The following is a 14,367-nucleotide window of genomic DNA, read 5'->3' on the forward strand; positions in this document are numbered from 1 at the left end:
TAATCTTCTTCTTTGGCTATCACTCCTAGCTGAGTCAGATTGTCTTCCATACAGCAATGCGAATAGATTGTACTGGCCTCATCCCTTTAACAGGTGTGCCGTGGGGGAGGGGGGGACCCCTCTGCAGGTTCCTCACGCTTTCTCTCAGACCACCCCCCTCCCCTTTTTCAGGGAGGAAAATGGGCCTGGGGTTCAATAGTACAATAGTAATCAATAATGGTGGTGATGCAATCGGATCGTCGCTGTGACGGGGAGGGGGCTGAAGGCTCTTACGCCCCCCCCCCCACTTTTTGAAGGGAATAATATTGGGGAGGGGGGTCAGCACCCCCAGACCTCATACCGCCAGCCCCCCCCCGTCGATTATTCCTATTACCGTGAATTTATTTGTCACCCGCCCCTCACCCTAAGGATCCAGGGGGGTGGGGGTGGGAGGGGGCACTTACCGCCCGCAGGAAGCTGAGGAGGAGGCTGAGGAGAAGGAGGAGGAGGCCTGCCGGGCCCCTCCGGGGGTCTCGAGGAGAGGCGCGCCTCCGTCGCTTCTCCTCACAGCCGCTCCCCCCGCGGAGCCGGGCCTCGCCGCTTGCTGCTGCCGCCGCCTCCCCTTCCTCCTCAGAGGGGGCTTCTCAGCCAGCGGGCCGCTCTCCATGCCGGGCGAGACCAGACTCGCCTCCGCTGAAGCCCGGGACGAGAATGGTTAATGGCGGCGGCTGAGGGAGGAGGGCCGCCCGGCCGCCTCGCCACAGAAAAAAGCCGTTTGAAAATGGCGGCGGGAGCCGCGCCGGCCAATCAGCGACGCCGACGGCCGGTTGCTAAGAGACGGCGCGGGGTGCCAGGGGGAGAGAGGCCTAGCTGCCAGGCCTGAGGCCTTCTTCGCTTTGCAGATTATTTATTTTTCAAAAGAATGAGGGTGGTTGTGTGGTTTTTTCCTCCTCCCTTCCTCGTATCGCCTCGTCTCGGGGAAGGTGGAAAGGAGTAGGATTAGGCTCCAGAAATGGAGCTGTTTCCTACGGGTTTCAGTGGGTCTACTCCCGAGTATGGTGTATTATGTAGTTATTTGTGCACTTCTGGCACGTCAGGCGGCTTGCAGATAAAAGACCAGAACACAGCTAAAATCATAAGAAAAAGACTATAATTAATACAATACACACAGACATATTTTGTGTGTGCATTTCCCCCCCCCCCCATAAAATAACTCATTTGAGAATTCAGCTCCCATTATGGCAGCATCCATGGTTTCCATCTCTTCCACTAGCGTCCAGTTTACAATAATAATAATAATAATAATAATAATAATAATAATAATAATAATAATAATTTATTTGTACCCCACCCATCTGGCTGCATTACCGCAGCCACTCTGGGCGGCTTCCAGCATATATAAAAAATGTTTTACTATAACATGAAACCTTAAAAAGCTGCCTTCAGATGTCTCCTAAAAGATACAGAATTACTCAAAGCTAGGAAATGAATGCTGGTCCGATGAAACTATTGCTAGGATAAACCTGCTGACAAGTTTATTCTGTTAGTTGATTAATGCATTTATATTTTACCTCTACTCGAAGGAGTTGAAGGTGGTGTATGTAGTTCTCCTGTTGCATGCAATATTATATATTGCATGTATTGTCAGCATATAACCAGTGCTCGGAGACATGCAGTGTTCAAGGTGTTACTACGGTGGTACCGCGGATTAAGTACTTAATTCATTCCGGAGGTCCGTTCTTAACCTGAAACTGTTCTTAACCTGAAGCACCACTTTAGCTAATGGGGCCTCCCGCTGCTGCTGCACGATTTCTGTTCTCATCCTGAAGCAAAGTTCTTAACCTGAAGCACTATTTATGGGTTAGCGGAGTCTGTAACCTGAAGTGTATGTAACCTGAAGCGTATGTAACTCAAGGTACCACTGTATTAGCATATACAGCTCTTGATAACTTGGGACCAGTTCACCTGCAAGTTCGCCTTAGCCCATAACATGCCCATCTGACCTCTTGGATCTGCAGAACTGGCGCTGCTTAGATTCGGTTCTCCACATCTGCACACCAGTTGGCGATTTATTAATTTTTTAAGTCCTAATATACAGTTTTGCCTAACTTTTTTTTTGCCAAGCAATTTCCCCTAACATATGCATTTATACTCACACTTTACCCTGCTGTGTGCATCTTAGTACACATGACTTGGCTGGAGAACTGCCAAAAAGTGTGGATTTTGGAGGATGGCTGCATTGCGGTTTGCACATTGCTTAAGAAGCTCTGGTTTTCCCAGTAGAGATGTATGGAAGTGAGAGCTGGACCATAAAGAAGGCTGATCGCCGAAGAATTGATGCTTTTGAATTCTGGTGCTGGAGGAGACTCTTGAGAGTCCCATGGACTGCAAGAAGATCAAACCTATCCATTCTTAAGGAAATCAGCCCTGAGTGCTCACTGGAAGGACAGATCCTGAAGCTGAGACTCCAGTACTTTGGCCACCTCATGAGAAGAGAAGACTCCCTGGAAAAGACCCTGAAGGAGAAGGGGACGACAGAGGACGAGATGGTGGGACAATGTTCTCGAAGAGACCAGCATGAGTTTGACCAAACTGTGGGAGGCAGTGGAAGACAGGAGTGCCTGGTGTGCTCTGGTCCAGGGGGTCACGAAGAGGCGGACACGACTAAACGACTAAACAACAACAACAAGAAGTGTGAACTGAATCAATTTTCTCCCACATCCCTGTCTCACTATGGAGCTATGGTCTGCCCTACCCTCCACCCCATCACCTGTGAGGCAGGCCTGTGTCAGGTCTGCAGTTGGTACAGAATACCCCTTTCTTTGGAGGCGGGCTGGTAAGGTGGTCTTTAGAACTGCCTCCTGCTCAGTTTCTGTATTTTCCACCTCCTCCACCCCCATGTGTTACATGTCTGGCCAAAGTCTGAAGGCTCCTTTCAGGTACCGGAGCAAATCTCTCTTGCTGGAGTGAACAGCCTTGGCAAAGAACCACCTGACTCTGGTTTCATTTCTCCACAAAAGGGCAAGGAGCGGAGGGGGGAAGCAATAAATGAATGTCATCTGGTGCAAAGCAGTTTTGACTGGTTCAGTTATTTTAAGCCAAAGTGTACAGTTTAGAATCTCTGTACCAATGCTAATGAGTTTTGTTTATTGCTTGGCATGCGCACAGGGCCATTCTAACTACTCAGAACACATTTCTGCAAAGAAACTCCATTGCAATCTTGTACTGGGTTGAAATGTTTGGCTGACTTACCCTCTTACCGGCTAATATTTCCTATTTTCCCACATTTGCATCTGCAGCCTCAAGGAGCCCCAAAAGTGATGTCTGCAGCTCATATTTGTCTGCACTGTTGAAGGTATTGCTGGATGCGTATAAGAATTAGGAAACAGACAAATACTGAGCCAGCTTTCCAGGGTTTCAGAACAGACAACTCTCCCAGCCCTTCCTGGAGAGGCAAAAAATTGAACCTGAGTGTGTCTGCATTCAAAGCAGATGCTCTACCACTGAGCTACAGTCCTCCACTTGATCTAACATGGTTCGTCTTAGGTCCTTAAGGAACAATTTCTCCTAATCTGAGACATCCAGGTTCCTTTCCTTTAATCTCTTCCAAGACCCTAAGCTCATACCTTATTAGCCCGATCCATATCTCCGTTCAAATATTAGTGAAGTCCGACTGCAAGTCATTTAATCTCACTCAACCCTTCAGAAATAGCTGGGAGTTTGCAGAATCATTTTCCTTCAGAGCTCTGGAGATTAGTGATAATGTGGAGGGCATGAATCTGGAATACTGTTGACTAAATATCGGAAAGAACTTTCTGACGGTAAGAGCTGTTCAACAGTGGGATGGTCTCCCTTGGGAGGTGATGAACTTTCCTTCCTTGGAGCTTTTCAAGCAGTGGTTGGATGGCCATCTGTCATGGATGCTTTAGCTGAGATTGCTTCATTTCAGGGGGTTGGACTTGATGACCCTTAGGGTCCCTTCCAATTCTACGATTATATGATTTTGCTCTTCCTTGGATCAAGAAGCGGATCAAGAAGCGGACACGGAGCAATGGATCCAAACTACAAGAAAGAAGATTCCACCTCAACATTAGGAAGAACTTCCTGACAGTAAGAGCTGTTCGACAGTGGAATTTGCTGCCAAGGAGTGTGGTGGAGTCTCCTTCTTTGGAGGTCTTTAAGCAGAGGCTTGACAACCATATGTCAGGAGTGCTCTGATGGTGTTTCCTGCTTGGCAGGGGGTTGGACTCGATGGCCCTTGTGGTCTATTCCAACTCTATGATCCTATGATTCTATTCTAAGTCGGTTAGCGTTCCTCCCTCCACTTCTTTTGCGCTGGGAGACAAGTTCTTTTGTCACTTAAAGCTCATTCAGAGAACTTTGGAGGATAGATGCGGGACAGCTTAGAAATTCGTAGCATTTTAAAATCCCTGGTGGCTGGCAGGGCTGGTGTTTTCATAACTTGCTTTCTGAAGGTAGTGCTGCTCAAACTATTCAGATGCCCGGGGGCCAGCAGCAAGAAACATGCAGAGATGACTTCATCTGATGAGGGTGGAAGCTGGTCCATTAGGGCAAATCGGACGCTGTTCCTACCAACAGCCTGCCCTCACTTACGTGCTTCCATTTGTAATAGACAGGGAGTGGCTTTGCCTGCTGTTGGCTCTGGCTTCACCTTCTGTTGGTCTCCATCTTCCCCGGTCCCTTGTTGTTGTTTAGTTGTTTAGTCGTGTCCGACTCTTTGTGACCCCCTGGACCAGAGCATGCCAGGCACTCCTGTCTTCCACTGCCTCCCACAGTTTGGTCAAACTCATGTTGGTAGCTTCGAGAACACTGTCCAACCATCTTCTCCTCTGTCGTCCCCTTCTTCCATTAACTAAACAGAACTCCTGTGTTGGTGGCTACAGAGGTGTACCATTTCAAAAAGATAAATTGAGTATGGCACTGTGGTTTGTCAGACAATGGTACCCTTTGAGACGCCTGCTTCTTGGGAGAAAAGCAGTGACAAACCTAGACAGTACCTTAAAAAGCAGAGACATCACCTTGCCGACAAAGGCCCGTATAGTTCAAGCTATGGCTTTCCCAGTAGTGATGTATGGAAGTGAGAGCTGGACCATAAAGAAGGCTGATCACCAAAGAATGAATGCTTTTGAATTCTGGTGCTGGAAGAGACTCTTGAGAGTCCCATGGACTGCAAGAAGATCAAACCTCTCCATTCTGAAGGAAATCAGCCCTGAGTACTCACTGGAAGGACAGATCCTGAAGCTGAGGCTCCAAGACTTTGTCCACCTCATGGGAAGAGAAGACTCCCTGGAAAAGACCCTGATGTTGGGAAAGATCAGGAGAAGGGGACGACAGAGGACGAGATGGTTGGACAGTGTTCTCAAAGCGACCAACATGAGTTTGACCCAACTGCAGGAGGCAGTGGAAGACAGGAGTGCCTGGCGTGCTCTGGTCCAGGGGGTCACGAAGAGTCGGACACAACTAAATGACTAAACAACAACAACAAAGTAATCATTAATCACTCTTAAAACATTGCTTTCCGATACCTCTTGAATAACACTTTGCCTGAGAAAAACAAATCTGACTCCCTCCCCAATCTACAAATCTACTCAACACACAAGGAATACATACTCTAGATGGATAAGAACTCCACAACCCAATCAGCTCAGCACCAACTAACCAGAAGCTCTTTTGACACTCATAGCACAGATATAAAAGTTCTAGTCTTTTCTCGTTCTCTCTTCCTGCACCTGATACTCAGGTATACTGCCTCTGAAAACTGAGGTTCTTTTAGCGTTCGCAGCTAAATCCACTGGCTCAAAGGCACCCCAAGGTCAGGTTAATCTGGCCCCACGTTTTGCAGGATGGTCTGATGCTGCTTTAAATGCCCACGGAGTGGAAAAAGGGGATTTAATCCACAGGCATGCTGGCAACTGCTGGATGACGAGTAACAGCCCCCAGTCCAAAGGGGGAAGAATGCGCACCAAGATCTAACTTCAAACATTCTGCAGTTATTGTTTACATAGCGCCATTGGCGCGCCTGCTTCTTTGACATGTTTCAGCCTTGGCACCAAGGCAAGTTGTGAGGATCGGGCCCTGGCTTGAGCTAAACCATAAGCACAGTCTGTTTCAGCTCCTTTCGGGCAGCGCATTTGGACTCTGCTGCCTGTTTGGAGTAGAGATTATAGCATTTGGTGCATGCTTCTAGCTGGACCACCAAGCCCTTTTCAGCTCTGCTTTAATGGAATAGCATTGGAAGTTAAAGTCACAGGAATTTGCAGATACAGCTCTAAACTTTAAACTCCCCCTCCTCCTCCCTGCTATGGCGTCCAGATTAAGATCCCGTTAACCCTCTGCTTCAAGCGATTTTACTCACCGCTAATAACATCTGAAAGGGATGCAGGTGGCGCTGTGGGTTAAACCACCGAGCCTCTTGGGCTTGCCGATCAGAAGGTCGGCGGTTCGAATCCCCATGATGGGGTGAGCTCCCGTTGCTCAGTCCCTGCTCCTGCCCACCTAGCAGTTTGAAAGCACATCAAAGTGCAAGTAGATAAATAGGTACCGCTCCAGTGGGAAGGTAAATGGTGTTTCCGTGCGCTGCTCTGGTTCGCCAGAAGCGGCTCAGTCATGCTGGCCACATGACCCGGAAGCTGTACACCGGCTCCCTTGGCCAATAAAGCGAGATGAGCAGCGCAACCCCAGAGTCGGCCACGACTGGACCTAATGGTCAGGGGTCCCTTTACCTTTACCTCAAGCCATTTTACTCACCGCTAATAACATCTGAAGGGCTGCTGGATCAGGCCAATGGGATATCTAGCCCAGCATCCTGTCCTCACAGTGGCTAACCAAAACCCAAAAGCAGGATTCGAGCATAAGAGCACTCTCCCCTCCTATGGTTTCAAGCAACAGATATTCAGAAGCATCACTGCCTCTAGCTGAGATACTGGGGCAGGAGATCTGAAAATAATACCAATATATTTCATATCTGGCAACCAATGCTTCTCTTGGGTTTCAGATGGATGGTACATCTTTCCGCAGGGCCTGCAAGACAGAGCTGTTCCACCTGGCCTTTGGCTTGGACTCAGCCTGACCTTTACGTTTCCCTCCCCTTATGGTTTTGATCTATGGGCTACTTTTAAAATGAGGCTGCATTTTAAATTGCATTTTAACTTGTATTTTAAATTGGGGTTTTCCCCCTATAATGTTTTTACTGTAATTTTACTGTTGTTAGCTACCCTGAGCCTGGCTCTCGCCAGGGAGGGCGGGGTATAAATAAAATTTATTATTATTATTATTATTATTATTATTATTATTATTATTATTATTATTACATGGGTAGACAAGTCCCAAAAGCCCAGGACACAAATTTTCACGGCCCTCTTGCAGCTGTGGTGGCCCATTTACCAGAACTAAAGTATTTAGTGTTAACTCTGGAAGTGTGTACTCGATTCTGACCAACATCAGTGCCGAATTTACGTACGTACAGTGATACTTCGGGTTACGAACTTAATTCGTTCCAGAGCTCCGTTCTTAACCCAAAACCATTCTTAACCTGAGGCACCAGTTTAGCTAATGGGGCCTCCTGCTGCCGCTGCACCACCGGCGCGCAATTTCTGTTCTCATCCTGAGGTAAAGTTCTCAACCCGAGGTACTACTTCCGGGTTAGCAGAGTTTGTAACCTGAAGTGTTTGTAACCTGAAGTGTTTGTAACCCGAGGTATCACTGTATAAGCTAAACAAGCTATAGCTTAGGACCCCACTCACTTGGGGGGCCCCCAAAAAAATAAAGGGAAAAAAACTAGATGTACATTTCCAAAATATAAGATAAAAAACCAATAAAATAAAACCTCCATACGTACAGCAACAGTGTTTTGTGTTGTGTAGGCTCCTATGATGTAAGTCATGGGCCCCGCCTGCTCGCCTGCTCCCTAAAATATCACTGCTTTGTGCCTTTCTATATCTAGGGTGCCTACATTCTGCATGGGCAGATTGCATGGCAACATGTGCAAATGGCTTGAGATACCTAAGAGGTCCATCAATTAGCATATAGCATATATTCAACACAAAAAACAGCGGCAATTTGTTGTTGACAAAGGACAGCTGGACATATCAAGGGCCCCATTACCTTCAGTAGCTTAAAAGTAAAGGTAAAGGTACCCCTGCCCGTACGGGCCAGTCTTGCCAGACTCTAGGGTTGTGCGCTCATCTCACTCTATAGGCTGGGAGCCAGCGCTGTCCGCAGACACTTCCGGGTCACGTGGCCAGCGTGACAAGCTGCATCTGGCGAGCCAGAGCAGCACACGGAAACGCCGTTTACCTTCCCGCTAGTAAGCGGTCCCTATTTATCTACTTGCACCCGGGGGTGCTTTCGAACTGCTAAGTTGGCAGGCGCTGGGACCGAACGACGGGAGCGCACCCCGCCGCGGGGATTCGAACCGCCGACCATGCGATCGGCAAGTCCTAGGCGCTGAGGTTTTACCCACTGCGCCACCCGCGTCGCTTTTTTCAGTAGCTTAGGGCCTCATCAAACCGAAATCCGGCCCTGTGCAACATGCCCAGCAATCTGTGATGTGGAAAGCATAGCTGGCAACCGTCCCTTATTTGGCAGGAAAGCCCCTTATCCCAGCGCTGTATCCCGCCGCTGTCCCTTATTGATGATGTCCCTTAAATTTCCCGGGTTTCATAGGAAGCAGCTCCTCTCCCTCCCTGCCCGCCGGCCAGAGAGAAGGGAGGCTCCAACTGTGTTGCTTGGCTGCGTTGCTCACCCAATAAGGAGTCTAAGAACGACTGGGGGGGTGGAGCTTGCATGCCTTGTGCCAATCAAATCGGCCGCGTTGCCTGGGGACTCGCCTTTGCTCAGCGCTTCCCAGCGGAGAGGTGATGGTGGTTTTCCTTGCTGCATCCCCTTTGCCGGGTTGCTGCGCTGTGGGAACCACCGCTTGAGGCTTCGTTTGGCTTCTGGCTGGGCTTTCTGCCTTTGGCTCAGAGGGGCTTAGAAGTTGAACATACCTGTGCCTTGAAAATCCCTTATTTTGGCTGCTGATCCCTTATTTCCGAGGCTGCTGGTCCCTTATTTTCAAATCTGTAAGTTGACAGCGATGGTGTTAATTGGGTGACAGGAAGAATCTGTGCAGTAATTTGCACCCAGCTCCTGCAGGACTGAAGCTGGCAAGTTGCAGACAGTGTCTTCTTAAGCAACTTTTTAAAAAAGGAGCATCAAAAGTACAAATAAAGAAAATAGAATCAACGTTACAAGAGTTTCTTTTAAGACGTGCTTTAATATTTAGCATTTATACAAATCCAGGGTGTGCAAAGCTTCCGGATCCTTGCAAGAAGCCAGGAAGATTATCCCTTGATGGCGGATATGTGAGGGTTAGAGCAGAAGGTGGAAAGTTTTACGTCTTACCCAAAGCCCCCACTATGAGCTTGTGGCAATAAAGGCAGCGTTAGGACCGGGGGCTGCCCGATTCACCGCTCAACCTTCCTGCAAAAAGGCAGCGCCTTTCCAAGCTTCAAAACAGATGGTTTTAACTTAATCCTTGGAAAGAAATTTTCTGGCTAGATGCCGTTCAAATTGACAAGAACAGCGGGGGCTGGCTCAATGGTTTTGACTCATACGAAAGAATCTTTCAGTTGGGAAAGCCATTACTCCCTTATAAGTACTTGTAATCAGAGTCCTTTTACTATATACATTCTGCGCTTATGCATGCTTACTCACGAGCAGCGAACTCCTATACATGTCTGCTCAGAAGGGAATGCAGTGGAGTTTGATGGAACGCACTCCTAGGTTATGTGCCTATGGGATCCCTCCATAAGTCCCACAACATTCAGGGATGGGGGTTTACTCCCAAGAAAGTAATTGGAAAGAGAACTGCAATATTGCAGCCTGATTATTGCGGTGGGTTCTTTGTGTAGGTGTCAGTGCAAGCGAGGCAGGCTTGAGAACTAAAGCCAAATTTTTAGAAAATCTTGGGTCAGCGCTGCCTCAGGGAGAGTCCCTCCAAAAGGTTTTCATCTCATTGTATAGTTGCAGAGTTGGCCCATCCATGAAGCACCTGTCTCAGGCAGCGGAAGTGCAAAGGGGTGCCCCACCACTGTTGGCAGAACTATTTAGTTCTGTGTAACTCACTTTTGACAAACCTAGACAGCATCTTAAGGACCAGAGACATCACCTTGCCGACAAAGGTCCCTATAGTTCAAGCTATGGTTTTCCCAGTAGTGATGTATGGAAGTGAGAGCTGGACCATAAAGAAGACTGATCGCCGAAGAATTGATGCTTTTGAATTTTGGTGCTGGAGGATAGAAGCTTACTCTTTCCTTCTAATATTTCCACTTGGAATTTTGATTTTTTCTCATTCATCCCTATTTTTTTGTGTTCATTCCATAGTGCGTTAATTTGGTGAACCTGTAACCACCCTATTGATTTATCTTTTAGTTCTTCAAATGATTTAATTCTCCACCCCTTATCCGATTTGGTCAGGAGATCTTCGTAGGTCCATCTTTGGCTTCTCGTGTTTAAATTTTTAAGGGATGAGATATTAACTGGAGATAGCCACCAAGGTATGCCCTTTTCCAACAGTCTTTTAGTTCTATTCCAAACCTCTAACAACGCTCCTCTAACAGTGTGGTGGGAGAAACCCTTATGCACCCTTTCTTTATCTTGCCATAAATAGGCATGCCAGCCAAATCTAGCATCAAATCCTTCCAGGTCTAACACATCTAAGTTTTCCAGAACTATCCAGTCCTTAACCCAACATAGGCATGCAGCCTCATAATATAATTGCAAATTTGGGACGGGGTGCTGGAGGAGACTCTTGAGAGTCCCATGGACTGCAAGAAGATCCAACCTCTCCATTCTGAAGGAATTCAGCCCTGAGTGCTCACAGGAAGACAGATCGTGAAGCTGAGGCTCCAAGACTTTGGCCACCTCATGAGAAGAGAAGATTCCCTGGAAAAGACCCTGATGTTGGGAAAGATGGAGGGCACAAGGAGAAGGGGACAACAGAGGACGAGATGGTTGGACAGTGTTCTCAAAGCTACGAACATGAGTTTGACCAAACTGTGGGAAGCAGTGGAAGACAGGAGTGCCTGGCGTGCTCTGGTCCAGGGGGTCATGAAGAGTCGGACACGACTAAACAACAACAACAACAACTCACGTTTCATGCCATTTAAACAAGTGGCTGTCTCTGCTTGACAAGCTAATGAATGTACACTTTGCAAAGACCTAATAACCAGCTTGCTTGCTTGCTTATGTGATAGCTACATACAAAGAGAGAGAGAGAGACAGAGAGAGAGAGAGAGAGAGAGAGAGAGAGAGAGAGAGAGCACGCTATAGAACAGCTGTTTGTATAACACAGGAAGTAGGTGGTTTCTTCACAGGAAGTAGGTACAAACAAGAGGAGACCAAGCTGCATGGGGGGGAAATGCAGAACTGCAAGCAGGAAGGAAATGTCCCTGCCAGAAGGACAACAACAACTGCCTGCGAGGCTGTCCAGGATCGTACTCTTGTTTCTGATAGATGCTCTGCTGAATCTGTACATTCAGTGTCTTTCCTCTGCATCCAAGAGGGGGCATAGGAAGATCTCTGTTGGATCAGAGCAAAGGTTCTCATCGTCCTATGAGCCTGGCTGCAGGATCCGACCAAAGGAGGTCCATCTAGCCCAGCACCCTGTTCTCAGCGTGGACAAACTGATGTCTCTGGGAAACCTGCAAGCAACCTGAGCACCTGTGGACACCGAGAGACGACAGGACTGCTCAAGGTGCCCCGACTATAAAATTGGAGAAATTGAGAGAGATATAGCCGCACCAGCAGCATATCTCTTCTTTCTCGTATCCACAAATGCAAGAAGGGCCTTTACACTCGCCAGAAGCTCGGCTCTGCCCTCACCGGTCCTGGAAGGATCCTTTAAAAAAGTCCCATATGCTCAGAGACTTTGCGCCTGTTCATTGGGGGAGATAGGAAGCCCAGAGCACTTGTTCTTTAGATGTCCCTTCTATGAAGAGGCACGTTGTGAGACCATTGATCCCCTGCTGGTGAGGCTCGCTGACCTCCCGGAAAAGCAAAAATTTGACCTTCTTCTGTTAGGCAAAGATCATAAGACGACCTGGATGGTCGCCAGATTCTGTGTACAGATCTGTAGGCGCAGACCATCTCCCGACCCAAACTAGTTCGTTAAGAAAACCCCCAAACTCGGTTCCATGGGTGACTCTGGGTCATCTCTCTGCGGTTGTTGTTGAGTCGGTTAGTTGTGTCCGACTCTTCGTGTCCCCCTGGACCAGAGCACTGTTTGCATAGGCGCCGACTCCATGGGGCCTGAGGGGGCTCGAGCCCCCTCAAAAAAATTTTTGGGGGGGCTCAGCCCCCCCAATAATCTCGGGCGCCCTTCCAGCAGAGCGCCGCCGCCGTCCCCCGCCTCCTCCCCACCTGCTCCCTCGCCAGCCAGCCAGCCAGCCGCGCGCCCTAGTCGGAGAGCCCCGGCCGTCCCCCGCGAGATTAGGGAATCCCCGGGGGCGGGGGCTCCTGCCTCGCTGCTTCGCAGCACCACCGCCACTGCCAAGGCACTGCCGGGGGGAATTTCCTTCCTCCTGGCCCCCGCGAGAACAGGGGAATCCCGACTGGCCACACCTCCCAGCCAGCCGATTGGCTGGCTGGGGGGGCGTGGCTTGCCCTATTTAGGGCCGGAGCCACTTTATTTGCATATTCATGAGCTTATTTATTATTCATGAGCTTTCCCGGGCCCCCCCAATATTTTTTATAAGTCCGCGTCCCTGACTGTTTGAGATGCTTACATTGGACGGGAGTCAGCCCCGAATCTTGCGGGGTGGGGCATTCCACCCCAACATTTCTCAAAAAGCAGGTTTCATACTTCTCAGCTGCATACATTTGAAGCACATTGAAAGCTCCTATACCCAACGGGGTAAGCAATGTGCTTTTATATGTATTTGGTGTATGAAGCCCTCATTGTATTCAAGAGTCAGCTGTTCGTTGCCGTACGGTTCGTGGTAACCGCCTGGAAATGTTCTTCTGGAATCTCCTTCCTTGTCATTCAACCTGCTGGATTGGCTCCCATCCTCTAGAGTAGTAGAAAAACCAGCTTCCTCCATCTTCCATGTGACCACCGTCCAGATATTAGAAGATGGCTATCATATCTGTTATGTACTGACATTCTCACCCTGGGCCAGCAGGGGGATACTGTAGATTTCACTTAGCTTCACATATGCAAATAAGGAATTGAAAGTGACATTCAGTGATTGGATAGTTACAGAAAGTTGTTACTGTTGCTTTATAGTTGAGCTCTACATAAGCAGGTTGGCTGAACCCTTCAGTTTAGTTCTGTTCTGGCCTGTGAATAAACTAGAGGGGTCTTTTCCAGGGAGTCTTCTCTTCTCATGAGGTGGCCAAAGTCTTGGAGCCTCAGCTTCAGGATCTGTCCTTCCAGTGAGCACTCAGGGCTGATTTCCTTCAGAATGGAGAGGTTGGATCTTCTTGCAGTCCATGGGACTCTCAAGAGTCTCCTCCAGCACCACAATTCAAAGCATCCATTCTTCAGCGATTAAAGCACCTCAAAAGGTACACAACCAAATGGAAAACGATTTCCACATAAATCATAAAATCTAAAACTACAAAAATGCAACATTAATCTCAATAATAATTTAAAATGACATAGATAAAGATAAAAAAACAGTTTAAAATAAAAACAAGTTAAAAATGGGGCAAGAGCTACTGGGACGAGTTGCTGAGCTCACTGGGCCTGGCACTCAGAGTCAACCTTGTTTCCTTGAAGAAAGAGCCAACTTCACTGATGCCGTGTCATTTATTGCTAACCTGTTCCTGACTCCCGCTCCTGACAGACAGCCATCTGCCGGGGCTTCTTTTGGCTGCGGTTCCTGCACTGCAGGGGTTGGACTAGATGACTCTTGAGGGTTCCCTTCCAGTTCTATAATTCTGATTCCAAATACCGTATTTTTCGCCCTATAGGACGCACTTTTCCCCCTCCAAAAATGAAGGGGAAATGTGTGTGCGTCCTATGGGGCGAATGCAGGCTTTTGCTGAAGCCTGGAGAGCAAGAGGGGTCGGTGCGCACCCACGGGCTCCCAAGGCTTGCGGATAGCAGCCTGTTCTGTGGGGCTGGGGTCGGGGGAAGCTCGGGCTTCCCCCGCCCCAGCCTGGCAAGCTCCGGGAGCGATGGCGAGGTTGCACAACCTTGCCTTCGCTCCAGGACCCCCAGCCCCGAGGCTAAAAATGAAGCCAGGACAGCTAGTGGGACCCATCCCGCTCGCTGTCATGGCTTCTTTGCTCTTTGGGGCTCGGGGGGGGGGGAAATAAAATTTATTTTCTTTATTCTCCCCCCCCCCCCAAAAAGTGTGTCCTATGGGCCGGTGCGCCCTA

The 14,367-nt window shown here is 48.6% G+C and overlaps 1 protein-coding gene across 2 annotated transcripts in view; it reads right to left on the reverse strand.

The window, feature by feature from the left end:
- Positions 1-738, reverse strand: part of NET1 (neuroepithelial cell transforming 1) — a 67,549-nt gene extending 66,811 nt beyond the window's left edge. For both annotated transcript variants that reach the window (XM_028745327.2, XM_028745326.2), the window contains exon 1: positions 444-738. In XM_028745327.2, coding sequence (XP_028601160.2) covers positions 444-646 — 203 coding nt within the window. In that variant the 5' untranslated portion in view covers positions 647-738. The remainder of the gene's footprint in view (positions 1-443) is intronic.
- Positions 739-14,367: the final 13,629 nt, after the last annotated feature.

This window comes from Podarcis muralis, chromosome 10 (assembly GCF_964188315.1).
Source record: "Podarcis muralis chromosome 10, rPodMur119.hap1.1, whole genome shotgun sequence".
Classification (NCBI taxonomy): Eukaryota; Metazoa; Chordata; class Lepidosauria; order Squamata; family Lacertidae; genus Podarcis; species Podarcis muralis.